This window comes from Uloborus diversus, chromosome 1, assembly GCF_026930045.1.
Source record: "Uloborus diversus isolate 005 chromosome 1, Udiv.v.3.1, whole genome shotgun sequence".
NCBI lineage: Eukaryota > Metazoa > Arthropoda > Arachnida > Araneae > Uloboridae > Uloborus > Uloborus diversus.
Window position 1 is genome coordinate 230980173 of NC_072731.1, and position 20278 is coordinate 231000450.

The 20278-nt window shown below is 33.8% G+C and overlaps 1 protein-coding gene across 1 annotated transcript in view; it reads left to right on the forward strand.

The window, feature by feature from the left end:
• Positions 1 to 8617: 8617 nt before the first annotated feature.
• Positions 8618 to 20278, forward strand: part of LOC129219224 (growth arrest-specific protein 2-like) — a 113047-nt gene continuing 101386 nt past the window's right edge. The window contains exon 1 of the mRNA XM_054853552.1: positions 8618 to 8663. Within this exon, the coding sequence (XP_054709527.1) occupies positions 8618 to 8663 (46 nt within the window). The remainder of the gene's footprint in view (positions 8664 to 20278) is intronic.

A 20278-nucleotide genomic window follows, 5' to 3' on the forward strand; every position in this document is an offset into this window, starting at 1 on the left:
TTCTTGTTCCCTATGATCAACATTTTTCGGTAGTTTTTCGTCTAAAATTATAAAATTATATGAACAACAACGAACACGACACAAAATTTTCGTATTTTCATGATGAATAATTATACAATATAAATAGAAATGATGCAGCTATTGAGCTCAAAAGGCTTCAAATGTTCATCGGGTGGATTTTGATCTTGGTTAATATACAATATGATTAAATCATTTATGTGTGTACCCACTTCTCCCCAGCAGAACAATACGTTCTCCCTTACTGCGGGGTTAATAGAACAGTTACAGAAACAGTTTACAAGTAACAGTTTTTCAACTGTCAGTCAACAAACAGATTACAGAACAAGTTACAGAACCTGCGGGGATCTGTTCCAACCTAACTGTTGAGTGAAGACCTGTGATGTACTTAAAGGACTGGATTACTGATAGCATTTGAATTGTACAGTACAGATTACTGGGAAAACAAAGTTTCCCCTTTTTTCCATACTTCATTAAATAACACTCATGGTCAGGCAGTCCTCTCCCCCCCCCCTCCTTTAATACGAATTTTCGTTACTTTCTCTTGCTTCTCCAAAGCGCCTTTCCCTTCTATGCTAATAAGAGATTTGCCGTCAAGAAGTTGCTTGCACATACAGCGTACCAGTAAAATTTGCTCTGCATCAATCAGCACCGTCCATTTTGAAAGTTTTATCTGATAACTTATATCGTTGGTTTTCTTTTGGTGAGAGTACTCAGGCTTTCTGGAGCAGTAACCCCTCCCCCATCGCTATTCGCTGCGCTCTTCGTGGAAGCATTTTCGGTTAGAAACTTTCCGAACCGTTACCGCATTGTTATGATTCAATCAATATCGATTATTGAAGTTTGTTATAAGGCACTCCTGGGGTAGACGGCCTAGATGTTTCATCGTCACAAGAGATTCATTGCTTCAAATGATAATAAAAAAAAAAAATAATTTCGAGTGTGTACCAGTGCTTGGATTTACAAAACATAGTTCGTAATTTAACAAGAAATTCAATTTAATTTTAGAGGCGGCAAATTGAGTCATTTAAAATTCTTTTGAACATATTAATAAATATTTCAGTGTCATAAGTTGCACTACTTTAATGCTAAAAAACATAATTTAAAGTGTACCAATGCTTGGATATGTAAAACCCAGTTTGGAATTTAACTAGAAGCTCACTTTAATTTTAAGCATTTTACTATTTATTTTCATTTATTAATACATCATAATTTTTATATTCATATTAATTATTCAATGGGGGGGGGGGGCTCTTGTCAATATCGTCTAGGGAGGCAGAACTAGTAGAGTCGGCCCTGTTATTATTCAAACTATTATTCGTGCTAAAGCGAGGTCAGGGCTGAGTGAGCAAATGAGGTGTCTTCTCGTAATTTCCTTTAAATGGTAGCATGTTAAAAAATTCACTTTTTCATCCCATACTTGGGTCATTCCGACGAAAATGGTACATTTCATGTCCGCCACTTTTGGATTTTTTACAGAAAAGTTGATAGTTAATATGAGATAATCATATTTTTTTCTTTATTCTTCATGAAATTTTGTATCATGAGGTGTTTTTTGTTTTTAATATTTTGATTTAGGAATTTTTTTTTTTTAAATTATGTTAGCCAAAAAGGCAAAATCTTGATGTCCCAGCTTCAAAACAGTGACAGCTAAAAAGTGATTTAAGTAATTGCTTAGATGCAATAACAAAAAAAAATCCCAATTATATTGCAATACCTTTATTGTAACAATTTAAACAATAAATTTATTTTAGAAAAATATTTTTTGATGAAAATGCAGGGAATTTACAATTGTCCCTACAGTTTACAAATTTTGAAATGTCCACTCTGTTAGTCATTAAAGAATAAAAAAATATTTTTACAAAAAAACTAGCAATATTTTTGAGATGACCAAATGGTAAAAACTTCATGTTTAGCTAACCGTAGTGGATTCAACAGTCAACAAGCAAGGTAAGATTCGTTCTTTGTCTCTGATAGTAAATTTGGGTAACAAATGTCCACTATTTTACATTAATTTGACTAATTAAAATTTTTATAAAAAATCTAAGTTACATATAAAGTAGTAATTTTAGAGTTACTCTTTGCTTTTGTATTACTATTTGAACTGTTACTTTATGTTTAGGTTTAGAAAAAAAAATTAATTACTTATTTGTCCACTCTGTTACATGTCCACTCTGTTACACAAGAAGTGTAGTACACAATACTTATGGAAATAGTAAACAAGTCCCATATGCTATTGATGTTTTTCAAAAAGCTTAGCTTAACAAATTTATAGAAAAATTGAATTAAATACAAAATTTTCAAAAAATGAAACACTGTCTATCTATTTTCTGTGCTTAAACAAAGAGATTGATTCTATCTTCAATAATAGTGTCCACTCTGTTACCAATATATCCACTCTGTTACAGGAATATTTTAACTGATTTGATTGTAATTTTTTAAAAATATTTAATTTAAAGGTTAATTTGCATAGAACTACATAATTACTAACTAGAACAATCCAACTTCAATCTTTTTCCAAGTTTGTTTCATGTAATAATCTAACTTTTGCAAATGATTTTTTAAATTTTTGAGTAAGATAATTAGCAGTAAAACTTAAATGTGCCTTTTACAATGACATATTAAGCATTTGTATGAAAGATATGTTCCATTTGTTTATATTAAACAAAAAAAATTCAAAAAATAATTGAACATTTTGAATTTGTTGTTGTTTTTAGATGTGTAACAGAGTGGACAAAATCTTTCATTTCTGAAAAAAGAACTGAGAAAATTGGATATTAATACCAAGTTGAGCTAATTAATTTTCATAGTTCAGATAAATTAAACCTTTTTGCAATTGTTTAACATTAATTTTTGTTGGATTAGATGACTTTGAAAAAAAAAAGTTTTGAAAACTGAGATGTACCATGTTCACCGGAATGACCCACTTGCCAGAGACTGAAATCAAAAAGCAGATTAGCAAAAATAAATAAATAATAAACAAATAAATCTGCATGAAGCTTAGATGAATACCCCCTTTCCCCTTTTTGAAAAGAAATAATAAAACTATAACGTTTTCCAAAGTTTAAAAAAAAAGAAACTCCGCCGCCCTCTCCCCCTACCGACCCTCTCCGTAATTTATTTTAATAAGCATTGGTAACGAAAATACAATTCACTAAAACAAAGAATTTCACATAAATTGCAAGACCTCCCCCCCCCCCTCCCCCGAAAAGCGAGATACATCCGAAAAATTTGCTTGTTATACAATTTTTATCAAAACGTACAACCGTGAGCACTGTAACACTACGAAAACCTGCATAATCTAATGAATGCATTCATTGCACGCCCTCGCCGGCTGTAACGTAGTCGTTGAAATACACAAATACGAACCTAATTTGAAAACTACATGCAGAGACTATTACCGTGTTCAAGAAACACGCATTCTATTTTGCTTTGTTTTTTGAGTGATTTTCAGAGGAAGCGTGGCGGCTGAACAAGCCACGTCCTCCTCCCACAGACAGCAAGCCAGGCGACCTTTCAAGGTAGAAACAAATGGGGAAATGGCACCGATGACTTTGCGCGAATGCTTTGAAATTAAGTTTTGTTCTAAAACTTGGAGCACATCTTTGCTTCTTTATTTTCTTTCCTAATATTGAGACTAAACTTTTAACAAGTGGTATAAGACTAGCGATTCTCAACCGCTGGTCTGGCGGATCGGCACCGGTCCTCAGAAACATATACTTGACCACATTGAAAAAAGAAAAAAAAAAAGATACTAATGACCCTTTAAACGATATTCTTTACCTTGATTTTGGATTGTTTCTCACATTTTTCCCCCTTACGAGCTTACTTGTGTGATATAATGAGGTTGTTATTTCCTTTAGTCAAAAGTAGTACTTTTTGTCACTGAAATTAATAGAATAAGCAAAAAAAAAAAAAAAAACATGGACCCAGAAAATACTTTCATTTTCCCAACAGTTATGTTTTAATTAATTTTTTTAAATGTCCGATTTCTCAAACAAGGCGTGGTCTTGACGTCACAAATGATACTCTTTGGCGCATCTTTCTATCGCGTTTCCACGTTATGATAATCAAGAAGCGAATTAAAATTGCGCTCTACGTTTGCTATTAACCATATCGTTGCCACTACACGTGAGTGAAGATGCGAAATAAATATTTTGTTCTGTGAATGGCAACACTGAATGATATTCCATCATTTGTGATGTCATCGGTAGAAGCATAAAGAAAGAAAGCGCACCGATTTAAGTAATTTTTTAAAAATATTAAACTTAAACAAATTATTTAAAAAATGGTCAGATCCTATGTTTTTAAGCATGCTCTTTCAGAAAAAAATACTTTTAAAATTTTGTAAACGACCCCATTGCAAGATTACTGACCTTTGCATTCAATTACCACTGTAAGTAAAACATAAAATCTAAAACTAATTGAAGTGACAGTTCTTTCATATATTGTAGTTTTTCAACCTTTTTTTTGTTTTGTTTTTTTCTTAAAAAAAAAAAAGAAGAAGAAAAACTCGCACTGGTCCTTGGGTCTTAAAAGGTTGAGAAACACTAGTAAAAGCTACTTCCTTCAAAGAAAAAACAACAATGCTGTAGTAATCGTGCCACGCTGTATTAATGTGGAGCATAACACTACATCACTCATTTGAAACTTTTTCTTTTCAAAAGACATTTTCATCTACAAGAACCCCATCAAAACACAAAAGTTAAATACACAGTTCGATTACTCATCAATTAAACAAAAACAATATTTGCTTCAATGTATTTTGTTTAATTTGAAATATTAAATGTAATAACGCTTGTGTGTGTGAAAAAAAAAATCTTCCGTTTGTCGTGTCCGCTACGATGCGGAATGACTAATTTAAAGAATTTTTAAAAAATACTAAACGTAAAAAAAAGGGATTTTTTCATTCCATCACATAGCTATAACACACCAAGGAGATAGAAGAAATATAATTTTGAAGAAAATTTACTAATTAATTGCAACACGGCAATTAAAATTTGAACGTTTTTTTACTGAAACAATAACGTTTGGTTCAAACGAACCCCATATTGAAGTATTAAGGCTAAATATGTAGTTTGTTTTATTCATCAAATATACAAATACAATATTTTCTTCAATATGTCATATTTAATTAGAAAAATTAAATATTATGACAAAAAAAAAAAAAAAACTTCTGTTTGTCACGTCCGCAACTTTTACACTCGATTTTTTAAACATTTTTTTTTTAAATTTAGGGATATGTTTAATTTTTTTGACAAACATATTTTCAGATTCATAAACTAAATTTGATTACCTTTAAGTTCATGCATAATATGATTTTCACGAGGGAAAAAAAATAAGCACATCAGGCTACAAAACAAAATACCAGGGAATCACCCTCCTGCAATCAGGCAGTTTTGATTTCGCATGCTTAAATTTGTTAACCCTTCAAGCGCTGGAGCCGGTTATTTACGTCCTCACGGGAGCACACCAAAAAATTCGAACCTGTTTTTTCCAGCAGCACTTTCCCTTGACCACCTGAGGGGAAGAGTCAAACGGTAGTGCGGTAGGAGGCAGAGGGGTTAACAAGAATTAAGAACTCACCAGTGATGTTGTTTTCGAAAGGAATGCGTAAATGCAAACGTCGGTAGAATAAGCTCTGTTTTAACAACACAGCAGGTCAGTCATTAAGTGGGTCAGGAGGAGACAATTCCCCTCTCCTGGCTTTGTTAAATTATTATATTTCCGCGCAAATGAGCGTGGTATTTGTAGTTTTTTTTGGGAGGGGGATATTTCCATTGAATTTATACCCTTTGCCTACACCCCCCCCCCAGTAAAGTTCGAAATGACTTCCCTGCATCCTGCACATATCAAAACAAATATTTTACTACTAAGCGGCGTTACGTGGAAGTCGTTTTTGGAATTGCCAAGTATAGAAAAGAATTGCCGGGAAAAAAAGTCAAAAATGCATAGCAGAAATAGACCAAGAGCTGGCTAAACAAAAATATTGATCATTCAGTACATAAGTCAGGGGCGGGCCGAACCTAAATTCTTTGGAGGGAGGAGTTCTCAATTTACTGAATGAAACTCCGAATTTTACCGTTGATGAAAGGAAAAAAGAAGTGCGTGCATACAAACCGACATCTGATGAGAAGAGGTAATGTGCATCATTTAAATTTCAGATAAAAAATAATTGCAATATTTGAACAGTTTCCAAATTTCTCGAATTATCAGTCACAATTAGACAAATAGGAAATTTTTGGGGGCTTCCCTGACAACAGTGGCGGATTTACCATGTCGCAAAGGCGAGCGGACACATAACAGTGCCCCAAAAGGTATCCAAAAGGCACATGAAAAATGCAATTCTGTTCATCTCTAAGGGCCTTTGAAAATGCATTGCGACGGGCCCCTAAAACTGCAAATCCGCCACTGGAGTACAGGGAGAGCACTCATATTGTCGATTTTTGAACAATCAGTTTGTCAGGGCGCATAAAAGGCATAAAACGGGGGCGGCCAGTTAGAAACGAATAATTTTCTGCAAATATCTTCAAATTAAAGGAGTATGGGAAAAGTGCTGCAGATTGTTTTAAATTAGAAGTAAATTAAAAGTTCACACAAATGACGCTTGTTCGGCTTTAAACTAGGCATTTTTTGCTCAAAAAAAAAAAGTGATTCTAAAACAAAATCGCTAAACATTTACAGATATGGTGCTGTCAAAGCTTGAAGAATAAACATTTCGTAAACATCATATAATTTTTTCTCGTGAGGAATTCTCGAGTTTTGAGCCGCGTCATTTGCGGGAATTCTAAATTTATTTCTGATTGATGAAATCTGCAGAAATTTTGCCGTTGTAAAGTTTTTTTCACCATTCGAAGTTTATTTGTAGAAAATCTGCAGTACTTCTGTAGAATATTCGTCTCCTGAGAATGCCTCCCCCTCCCCCTTTGCAACTTGGCAGACGAGATCGATCGCTTAGTTATTGGTTATATCAGTGCTCCATTCCCAGGTGAAATGTTTCCTAGTTTATAATTGACATTTTTGTGTAGCCTGCCAGCTCTTGATCTCTTAAACACATTTTGCTTTCACAACCAATAACTGCGGAAACCAACAACAATCCGGCTACAAAATTTTCCTGTGTAAAGTATCCCTCCCCCCCCCCCCCAAAAAAAAAAAAAAAAAATCTCGAGATAGGAAACTAAGTGCAAAAGGGCCAAACGCTGCAAATCTGCCGCAAAGCAAAGCGCATCAGTGATTTAAAAAACTGACCAAAAAAAAAATTGCTCATGAAAAATGTCTCGGTGATCAGCAGAGCGAGAAATGGGCGCATGCGCCCTGCGCACATCCCGTTCGTCTTTGTGTAGGAGCTCTGCGACAGAAAAGACCATCAAGGTCACTGCCAAGGACGCGAAAAGCCAAGGTCAATAGAAACTGCGGGAGGGGGAAGGAACTCTGAAATCCGAGAGGGAAATTTATCTGAAAACAGACGACGGGTTGAATAAACGATAAAAGAGGTCGGAGCATTTTTGCTTAGCTACGACGGAAGGAAGCCTCACAGACGATATATCAACTTTCATTTTAGTATTTTGAGAAATAAAAATTCATTTTGTCTTGTTTGATCTACAGAAGGTTGAAAAGTACATTTTTGGCAACAAAACATTCAAGAACGGTTTATTAATAATACACGTAAACACTGGATTCACGTGAGAAAAAAGCTAAAAAAATAACTCGCTTGATAAAAATTTTTGACTTAATGCTAATTAGAAATGAACAAGAAATAAAAGGAAATTATTACAACTAAATGGATGAATATTTCAAAATACTCAAACAACTAAAACCATTGCATTCAAACAGATTTCAATTTTGCTACCAGCAAACAACTGACAACTTTTAAGTTTAATTTGAAATTTACTTCACCTTAAAAAACAGGAAAAACTAAATAAATGAATGAAGTTCAATCGAATGAGTTTTATTTACACGATTATTGAAGTTTAATTCTCGGATTTGGATTAGAAAATAAGGAATCAGAATTGATAAAGCAGCTGCAGAGATAAAAACCAGAGCAGCGGATTCGGAGTCAGGCTGATTTTGGGGTCAAGGAGTCGGAGTCGGGAATCGAAGGTGCAAAAGTTCAAGAGTCGGAGTCGTTTTTCCTTTGCATCCGAAACTTCGGCAATGCTTGCAGAGTCGAAGTCGAACTGATTTATATACGGGCAAAGGAGTCGGAAGTTCTGAAGTTCCTCGAGTCAAAACCGGAGTCCGTTATTTTTTTTTTTTTTTTTTGAAATTTATCAGTGCTTGCGGAGTCGGAGTTTCGGGCTGATTTTGAGTTAATACAGTCGGAGTCAAGGGCTCTAAAATTCGCAGTCAGAGCGGGAGTTGGTCATTTATACTCCAACTCCGTAGCCCAGACAAAAACTGATGTTGAGTCGCACACGATAAAATAACTCGAGGAAAAACTGATGGGGAGCAACATATGACAAAGGAGGATACTTGAGATAAAAACTGATGTCAAGCCACGTTTGACAAAAGACTTCTTAAGATAAAAACTGATGTTGAATCACATTCGACAATAGGCCTTGGAGGTATGATCGGTAAGGCGTCGGACTCGTAACTGGAGATGTCAGCCGGTCGAAGACCCTCCATGCTTATTGATGGTGACTGGGGTAAGTTAAATATGTTTGTAGTCACAAGGTCCTTCAAATTCCAACTCCAAATCGATACCTCTGGAGGTGCCGAATCAGGGGTTGGTTGCTTGGCTCCTGGTCTGGATCGAAAAACAACTAACTTCAAAGCCTGGTTCAACCAACCAATCCAACCTGTTAAACCACGTATATGGTACAGTAGTAGTATGGGGAACCAGGGAATGTAGAGTGTAGAGAGAACACATGGGAGAAAGTCCATTAAAATAATCATATTTAAAGAAAAATAAAATCGGGTATATCAGGACAAAATATTTTTTATTAGGAGTATCAGGTCAACTACGAAATCGTGCATTTTCCACACCAAGTATAAAAATGTATTGTTATTTTAACTTTCCAAATTTAAGACAAACTCAGATGCGCCAATTTGACTACCAGATTGTTAATAGAAATTTTACCATCATGATAGCACCATAACTTCTGCTCATAACGATGAATAAGTTCAGCACAATTTATTACAACCGATGCGTCGATTGTCGGCGGTGGTATTCGGTTTCCGATTTCGAATCGAGGACTTCAATTGCAGCGTTACCACACTGTAAAAAAAATTCGGAAACGTTTCTGAGTATATCGTGCAGCTGCGGTTCATGAAATTTTCGAAAACGTTTCTGAGTATTTCGGAATTCTCTTTCTGAAATGTCCGGAAACGTGTCTGAGTATTTCGGAATCCTCTTTCCGTAATTTTCAGAAACGTTTCTGAGTATTTCGGAATCCTCTTTCCGTAATTTCCAGAAATGTTTCTGAGTATTCTGTGCAGCTGTGGTTCATGAAAGTTTCGAAAACGTTTCCGAGTATTTCGGAATTCTCCAAACAATTTTCAAAAACGTTTCCGAGAATCTCGGAATCCTTTTTCCGTGATTTTTTCTAAAATCTAATTCTTTATTATAGTATTGCATACCATATCAGTTTCAATTCTTTCATATCTAAGAGCAATAATACAAGCAATTTTAGAATCATTCGTGGATTTTTTTTTTTTTTTGGAATTTCTAATGACAAATAGCATGGTTAACAGCATAACATATGCACAGTTATAAATTTTTGAAAAATTATGAAATAATCTACTAGTTTCATTCCTAATCACAAAATCGTCGGGGAATTGGAGTGGGGGTACCTTCTGAAAAGTGGGGATTGTTTGTTAAACAATCTTAAACTTCAGTTTTTCTCTCAATATTTTCAAGACAAAACTATCAACATATTGTATTTTTAATGCAGAATTTAAAAACATATCTTGTATCAAACTTGATAGTTTTTATCTTTGGATAAAATTTGACAGGACTTACCTACCCTTCGCGTTCCGGAATTCGTTCACCTCAAGTCAATTTCTCTGACGAACAAAGTGTACCGAAAAGTACCAACAGAGAAATTGATGAATTTAAATATGACACCAAGTCCCTCTGCTGGAACCATTCGGGTTGATTCTTCTGTTCTTGCCCTTTTCCAGCTCATCACAAATATAAATACTTACTCAAAATAGGTTACTGATTTTATTTTTATAGTGTGCGCAAAATGCATTATATATTTTATTTATTAAAACATTGAACTCTATTACATGATTTTTCCATTTCATATATACGAGAATACCCCCCCCCCCCCACACCATAAGAGTGATGGTGCACCCATAAAATGCTATGAAGCGCCCCCCCCCCCCTTGAAAAAGCAACATCATATACATTATAAATCAAAGTATCATATACATTATAAATCAAAGTATCATATAAATTATAAGTCAAATACTTTAATATGGTGTAAAAATACAAAATTATTTTATTAAGTCTTTTTTTTTTTTTTTGCTTTTGGTAAAATTGAGGTTCGTAAAACGAAAAAAATGAAGACACTTTTAAATACATATATGTATTTATTTGTTAAATAAATTAATACACATTTAACTAATTTAAAGCCTTTCGCTAATGCAAATATTTAAAGAGATATCGTCATTTAGATAATACTGAAGCACTATGTTCCTAATTACAAGAGATAGTTTTTTTTTTTACTTCATACAATCTAGCTACACTGTTTACAAGAGAATGAAAACATGCAACCTTAAAGACGAACTATCAAACCTGACAATTTGCATATTATAACATTTAATTCATAATGCTTGATACATAAATGTTCAGCCAAATATTAACTGAGATTTCCACATAAGAACAAAGTACACAATAACACTTATTTAAATTTTTTTATAATCTTCAATTCATAAATTTTATAGAATATAACTAGACACACTTGCACTTTAAATATGTGTTCTATGTAATGTAAAATATTTTCAAATTGCAATAGTTCACAACGAAAAAATTATACTGAAGAAAATAGTTTTTTTTAACGAGATTTATATGAACTAAATCTCTTTAAAGTAATAGAGTTGCAAAGCGACTTACCTATTCGTCGGTGGTGGTCTTTTGCAGGCTTTGGTCACCAAAAAGGTGATTTTTATGACAGAATAAAATTCTGCCAACAAAAATTACCCATTTGGTAGAAAGAAGAAAAGTATCCAAGAAAAATTACCTACACAAGTTATGCGACGCAATGAAGTTACATGGCGTCCTCTCGGCAATTATTTGGTTTTTAATTTCAGTTTGTATTCCTTCCGCGAGCAAGCGTCGAGAATTTGCACTTCGTACTTAAAAATAAGTGACATAGCTTCAAATTCAATCTCATGACGATACATAAGCAAGAAAATATAAGACTTTAACATTATCTTCAGTGAATTCATGCGAGGAACAAAACTTCTACTAATCCCCTTGATGAGTGTTACTTCGCATACATGAGTCAGCAGTTGTTTTCATTGCGTGCTTTCGAAAGTTTCAGTTTAGATTTGCTGCTGAACTATAAAATTGCCGTGTCACCTGCGCATGCGTCGACTCTTACTTTCTTGCTAAACGGGAAACGTTTTTGATTATCGCAGAAAACTGCGGAGGGCGTACGAATCTGTGTATTACGGAAAACTTTTTTGTATATTCAGAGAGTTTTCCGAGATTTTTTACAGTGCAGTTGCTTAAATTGCTCGAAGTTTCAATTTTAGTACAACTGCACTTATAGCAGTTGGGATGTCTGAAAGGTCATCAGCTTTTCCCACAACGGTGATGTTCAATTATCCTGCCATGTTCGAAGTTATAAAGTTTGCCGGTTTCATTCATTGTTTAAACGCACCTGTATGAGCTGATTAGACCCCACTAACTTTTGAATGTTCTTCGTTTAGACATCAAACCACAAGAGATGCATGAGCTACTTCTTTGGAAGAGTCCAACGTGTCCAATGCTTGAACGTGCGTTGTCCAACGTGCTGCCAATGCTTTTTTCAGTAACTTTCGAATCCAAATAATTATTCGTTTACGCACCAAAGAATAGGAGATATACCTGGTACCAGTACCTTCGGGACGTAAATATTGTTTGCTCAAGCATCAAACCATAAATGATGCATGGTCTACTTCATTAGAGGAGTGTTCCACGTTTGCCAGCACTTTTCATGCGACGTCGGAACCTCAATATTGTTCGTTCAGGTATCGAACCATACACTGTAAAAAATCTCGGAAAACTCTCTGAATATACAAAAAAGTTTTCCGTAATACACAGATTCGTACGCCCTCCGCAGTTTTCTGCGATAATCAAAAACGTTTCCCGTTTAGCAAGAAAGTAAGAGTCGACGCATGCGCAGGTGACACGGCAATTTTATAGTTCAGCAGCAAATCTAAACTGAAACTTTCGAAAGCACGCAATGAAAACAACTGCTGACTCATGTATGCGAAGTAACACTCATCAAGGGGATTAGTAGAAGTTTTGTTCCTCGCATGAATTCACTGAAGATAATGTTAAAGTCTTATATTTTCTTGCTTATGTATCGTCATGAGATTGAATTTGAAGCTATGTCACTTATTTTTAAGTACGAAGTGCAAATTCTCGACGCATGCTCGCGGAAGGAATACAAACTGAAATTAAAAACCAAATAATTGCCGAGAGGACGCCATGTAACTTCATTGCGTCGCATAACTTGTGTAGGTAATTTTTCTTGGATACTTTTCTTCTTTCTACCAAATGGGTAATTTTTGTTGGCAGAATTTTATTCTGTCATAAAAATCACCTTTTTGGTGACCAAAGCCTGCAAAAGACCACCACCGACGAATAGGTAAGTCGCTTTGCAACTCTATTACTTTAAAGAGATTTAGTTCATATAAATCTCGTTAAAAAAAACTATTTTCTTCAGTATAATTTTTTCGTTGTGAACTATTGCAATTTGAAAATATTTTACATTACATAGAACACATATTTAAAGTGCAAGTGTGTCTAGTTATATTCTATAAAATTTATGAATTGAAGATTATAAAAAAATTTAAATAAGTGTTATTGTGTACTTTGTTCTTATGTGGAAATCTCAGTTAATATTTGGCTGAACATTTATGTATCAAGCATTATGAATTAAATGTTATAATATGCAAATTGTCAGGTTTGATAGTTCGTCTTTAAGGTTGCATGTTTTCATTCTCTTGTAAACAGTGTAGCTAGATTGTATGAAGTAAAAAAAAAAACTATCTCTTGTAATTAGGAACATAGTGCTTCAGTATTATCTAAATGACGATATCTCTTTAAATATTTGCATTAGCGAAAGGCTTTAAATTAGTTAAATGTGTATTAATTTATTTAACAAATAAATACATATATGTATTTAAAAGTGTCTTCATTTTTTTCGTTTTACGAACCTCAATTTTACCAAAAGCAAAAAAAAAAAAAGACTTAATAAAATAATTTTGTATTTTTACACCATATTAAAGTATTTGACTTATAATTTATATGATACTTTGATTTATAATGTATATGATACTTTGATTTATACTGTATATGATGTTGCTTTTTCAAGGGGGGGGGGCGCTTCATAGCATTTTATGGGTGCACCATCACTCTTATGGTGTGGGGGGGGGGGTATTCTCGTATATATGAAATGGAAAAATCATGTAATAGAGTTCAATGTTTTAATAAATAAAATATATAATGCATTTTGCGCACACTATAAAAATAAAATCAGTAACCTATTTTGAGTAAGTATTTATATTTGTGATGAGCTGGAAAAGGGCAAGAACAGAAGAATCAACCCGAATGGTTCCAGCAGAGGGACTTGGTGTCATATTTAAATTCATCAATTTCTCTGTTGGTACTTTTCGGTACACTTTGTTCGTCAGAGAAATTGACTTGAGGTGAACGAATTCCGGAACGCGAAGGGTAGGTAAGTCCTGTCAAATTTTATCCAAAGATAAAAACTATCAAGTTTGATACAAGATATGTTTTTAAATTCTGCATTAAAAATACAATATGTTGATAGTTTTGTCTTGAAAATATTGAGAGAAAAACTGAAGTTTAAGATTGTTTAACAAACAATCCCCACTTTTCAGAAGGTACCCCCACTCCAATTCCCCGACGATTTTGTGATTAGGAATGAAACTAGTAGATTATTTCATAATTTTTCAAAAATTTATAACTGTGCATATGTTATGCTGTTAACCATGCTATTTGTCATTAGAAATTCCAAAAAAAAAAAAAAATCCACGAATGATTCTAAAATTGCTTGTATTATTGCTCTTAGATATGAAAGAATTGAAACTGATATGGTATGCAATACTATAATAAAGAATTAGATTTTAGAAAAAATCACGGAAAAAGGATTCCGAGATTCTCGGAAACGTTTTTGAAAATTGTTTGGAGAATTCCGAAATACTCGGAAACGTTTTCGAAACTTTCATGAACCACAGCTGCACAGAATACTCAGAAACATTTCTGGAAATTACGGAAAGAGGATTCCGAAATACTCAGAAACGTTTCTGAAAATTACGGAAAGAGGATTCCGAAATACTCAGACACGTTTCCGGACATTTCAGAAAGAGAATTCCGAAATACTCAGAAACGTTTTCGAAAATTTCATGAACCGCAGCTGCACGATATACTCAGAAACGTTTCCGAATTTTTTTTACAGTGTAAGAGATGCCTCAATTAATACTTTGAAGCAGGATAACCAGCACTTTTTCAGTAACTTCAGGACTTGAGTATTTTTCATTTAGGATCAAACCATACGAGATGCTTTACTTATGTACTTCTTTGGAAGAGCATAACGTATACGTTTTACCATTGGCTAAAAAGCTGACGAAATTAAATGTATTTATCAAAACCTATAACAAGAGATGTTTCCCCGAATATGTCCATGATCAAACGAAGTAACTATTAAGGAACAAAGAAAGAATGTATCGCTTGCCACAGTAGAAAAGCAATGGCAGTTCGCCAAGGAGTTTGAAGGCGAAGGACCTAAAAAAAACTTTGTTCTTACAAAAGGGCTCGTTAACAATCCTCAGTGAACACTGGGATCGTTTCATCAATGTGAGATGCGCCTGATGCCACATCTATTTCACCGCTTGACGAGTTCAAGTTGAGCGAGGCTCCAGGTTTTTTCTTTTTATTTTTTTAAGGCAAAAGGTACGCAAAGGAGAATGAACTTTTGAGTAGTTGTACCACCATCATTCAAGCCCACTTTATTTGAAAATCAGTGACACAAATACACAATTATGCCGATTTTACAATGAATATTGATACAGAATTAGGCATTCTAATTTTATGGACTCAGTTACACGGGGACCACAGCTAGGGCACCCCAGCAATGGAGTCCGAGATGAAAAAAATAATGGTAAAACTAGTATTCTATACCCTTTACCCTATGAAGCTTGGCAAAAATGGAAGAGGTCAGCTGTATGATCTGGGGGGGGGGGGAATGTGGGGTCCAAGTGTTGGCTCACAAATTTTGCGTTTTCAAATTTCATGCATATATAGTTTTTAATTCTAACTATTCAAAGCACGAAAGACAGTTCTCTTTTTTTTGTCAATTTTTATTAATCAACTAGCTGCGTCGCCCGCTTTGCACGGTCTACCTCGAAAATAAAAGTTATGTCAAGTGACGCGTGTTCAACTCTCAAGTTTGAATTTAAAAAAAAAAAACAATAAAATTTTGCGGCAGACAGCGGGAAAATAACCAAAAATTAAACATTTTAAATCTCCCGATTGCAGGAAAAGCCTTTAAAACAAAAGCCAAATTTTATTTCTTCATATTCGAGAAAAAAAAACGGCAACATATCTTTCATTTAATGATTTTTTTTTTACACTACAAATTTCAATAAAAGCTTTTTTACGGAAAGTTGAGTTGAAGCAATGAATAATAATTTGAATGGAGGTAAGTCTTTGAAAATTAGGGATTTCATGACGAAATCCAAGCATCATAATTAACAGTTTTTAATTGATATCTCTAATTACTATCGGAGGATTATGTTAAATAGCCAAACATAAAAGACGGGAAAATTACGAATCCATCGATACCTGGTTCGATGATCAGTTCGGTACTGGCGTTCGGGAGAAGTAACTCGGACATACATACATACATAGGTACACACGCTCAGTTTCTAATTGTATAAGATGAGCCCAAGATGCCTCTTGGTACATTTTTTTTTTTCAATCCACAACATGTCGCTGTATGTATTTAAAAGAAAGAAAAAAATCATCTTTTTCTCTAACTACCTATTGTAGTCATGAAGAGCAGCACAAAACGGAAATATTATAATGGAACGTTAAATTCGCAAAGTCTGGCTCCATGACAGACATTCATTATTGCATAAGAGCGTTCGTCACGGACTACTTCATTACAAAGACAAGGAAATAAGCAGCAGCAATATTAAAGAGCATTTAGTTGAAAACACCACCTTTTATGTGGAACTATTTCGGACAATCCTCATATACAGAGTGTTTCTGAACTCTTGGGCAAAACTTTAAAGGGTGATAGTACCATATCAGAACAAACAATATAAAACCCAAATTCAAAATAATAGAATATCAAAACTGTTTGAACCAAACTTGTCCCTGAGTCGGGAAAAATGAAAGCATGCAAATTAAAAAAGACTAAAACTCGTTATTCATGAGTGGGGAAATCAGTTTAAACAACTTTTCAGATATTATTTTAACGATTATGGATCATTAACACATTGGAAAAATAGATAGATTCTTATATGGGTCCAAAAATTAGAATAATCTATTCATTCAATGTGAATTTTAACAAGTAGTTTAGGGTACAAAATTTCAAATGATAATAAAAACCGGAAAAATTGGTCAATTCGTTTGCGTTTTTTCATTAAAATTATTCTTTTTTATCAATATTTTCTTGAAAATAAATTTCGAAGATGTAATTTATTAAAGTGCCGATAGAAGGTGCTTTATACTTTGGATTAACGAACAACTATTTTTACGCTATTTTTGAATAACATAAAATATTTTCTAATGCTTTGACTTAAATTTTGGGCTAAAAATCTGAATTGTTGGGCGTGATTAAGTTGCAAAAACTGAACTGTCTTCAAAGTTTCAAATACACTTTGTGACAAAAAAAAAAAAAAAAGTATGCATCAAGAATAAATTGAGCTGCAACCAACAAACTAGGCAGGGATGAAGTTTGGTAAGAGATGATTTAAATTTCGTCGCCAGTGAGGAAAGGGTGAGGAAAGGGTGAGGAAAGGGTTTGTTATGCTATGCGCATAACAAATGCGCAGATAGGTAAGTTTAGTCCAATAAAGAAGAGGGGGGTCCCAACCGCCTGTTTGCCAACCACCGGAAGGCGGTTGGGAACCTTTTTTTTTTTTGACATTATATTGTTTGTACTGATATGTACTATTACCCCTTTAAGTTCTGCCCAATAGTTCAGAAACACCCTGCACATAATAGCCGATGATCGAGTAACGCGCGTATTTCAACATTAAAAGCCGCATCGCGGCATGATAATTTGCTAATATGTTTTGATAATGTTTAACATGCAGGGAAAGGTTCCATTGTGACAAGGCTGAACTCGATCCAGTAACTTAACTGTTTTACTGATAAGACTGTGTCATTTCAGGGAAATGAAGAACGAAAAAGTGGTCAACTATGAACGCTATCTACTGGAGTTTAGGGTTCATCCACTGGAGTTAGGGGTAAAATTTCAACTACCAAAATATCACCAAACAGGCAATTGCTTCGTTCAAATGTAGAAGAAGAGAAGCAATTTTCATCCGTCAAACCTTGACGGGCGACTTTCTAGTTTTCAAATAATTACTACAAAATGCTCGCACCACATGAATACTAAGCGGTCGTAATCCAGTTAGAAATTATACCGTCCTCCCATCGTATTCCAAAACAGGACAGAACTTTACAAAAAGAATTAATAAAGTAAATAAAAAATGATCTGAGTAAAACTGTTAGCAAATTATATTAATAAAGTTTCCTTCAACTGCGTTAAGAAAATATAAGCACCCCCAAAAAAGTTAAAAAGATTGAAATGCAGTTAAAAATGAATAAAAAAGCAAGTTTGGTGGCGAAAATGTATCCAATGTTTTTCAGCTTATTTATAGCACGAACATTTCCCATTTTAATCAAAAAAATAAATAAATAAAATCGTAATCCGTAAAATAACAAACGGAAAAATGGATAAACAGGAAAACATAAAAATTCCGAGAATTCTTTATTGAGAAAAATTTACGTCGTTGCTTCATTATCTCGTAAAATTGCTATTGCAGCAAGCAACTGAATAAGCCAAACTCAACTTCATATTAAGCAGCTAATGACACCGCACCAAAGGGAGAAAATGCTCTACGGAGAAAAAGTATCAATCTTAAATGTTATAAAATGTAAACCAATCTATACTACTATTATAAAGAGGAAAGATTTGTTTGCGTGTTTGTATCGTATAGGCTCTAAAACTACTGGACCGAATTTAACCATTTTTTCACCACTAGAAAGCTATATTATCAGGAATTATAATAGGATATAATCTATTTCAAAAACAATTAGTTTAAAAAAAGTTATATATAATGTTTTATGTGATTTTTAGTGCTTTTTACCCAACAGACCCCGAACCAATTGCGCCAGATAAAAAAATTTTTGGACTAAAATGTCGGAAATTTTATTTTAACTATGATGAAAAAAACAATTTTGCAGATAGAGCAATTTTTGTATTTTTTATGAAATCTTGAAAAACCTTTCTTTTGCACTTTTTTATGGGTTTAATTTTGTAATTTGTTTTAGTTTTAAATAGTTTTTTGGTAATAATTGTATTTATTTTTCTGAAGGACAATACATTAAAGGTTTGTTTAAACCAGAGACTAATAATTACTTTTATTATTAGCCTATGCTTTCTTTCTTTCTTTTTTTTTTTTTTTTTTGTAATTTGGCAACGTTTTTGTTTATTTTGTAAATTTATGTTTTTTTTTGTAACTGTGCGTAAAAGAGGAAGATCTCAGCTTATGAAATATTTGTTCATGGCGAGGAGAGCCAAAATACGTCGTCTTACAAACATCTTTAGCTAACACAAATAAATTCGACGGTTTTCCTATACGTGAATATGCAACATATAATTGCCCATGAGAAAAACAAGGATTTTTCAAATCTAAACATTTAATGGACATTGTTTGGACTTGAGACTAATTTCATAGTTAAGGCAAAAGCTAAACTAATGGGAAACTGTAACCTTCTGAAGGCTATCGTAGATTCTGACGGTGTCATTGGATTACGTGCCAACAAGACTACTTCTCCTTTAAAAACCCTTTAATAATGTAATTATTTACATGTATTTGTTTTAATTAAAGAGATTTGAACAATGAAGCACTAATAATTAAAAAGCAGGAATAATTTCACTGTATAGCGTTTATTACAGAATAACCTGCTTAAACGTTCCCATCTTCGTTCGTGAATAATAATTTCATTGTATTGAGGGATTACAGAAGTATAACTTCAGTTATGGAGTTCATCATGTTCTTTTACAACTAGCATCTATTTAAAAAAAGAAAAAAAAAACGGTCCCTATGACTGGTGTTCTCCTACCGTTTCCCCTTAAATAATTTACTACAATGAAATACAACAAAAACCTTAGCCATAGCAACACGTGGCCGGGTCAGCTAGTAATGAATAAAATGAGAAAGGAGTGGAAAATTTGCTACTGCTAAACTGTTAAGAGATTTGCCAAAAAAGACTGAACGCGGGAAAAGTTATGTATGCAAAAAGAAATAATGAACACCGCCGATAAAAAAAATCTTCAACATTTCTTGAGGTGTTCCAGAGAATCAATAAAAGCAATGACATGACAGCCAATCCATAATCAATTAAGTACACCACACATATCAATTACACTGTCCATCCCCCCTGTCATTATGAACCGAAGTTTAAAAGCTGACCATCCACTTCAAAAGTTAAAATCAGGTTCGGTAAATGATGTGTGGAACACATCAGCCTTCTACCTCTACTATAGCTAAAAACGAAGATCGAAAATTTGCATTTAATCACCTTTTTAAAAACCAAAAGATTAAGAGGGGGGGGGGAGACACCAAAAATGTGGTTTGCCGAAGATTGCTTTAAGGGCATGGCATTACTAATAAATTGAACACCTGTATCCCCCCCGGGGAAATTTGTAGTGCTTAGAACGTCATTACATACTTGTGTGGCAACGTTTTCCAAATGAATCAATCGATCGATCTTTTTTCTTTCTTTCTTTCTTTTTTTTTTTTTTTTTTGAATATAACTCTGGTTGCAAATAAAACGTTA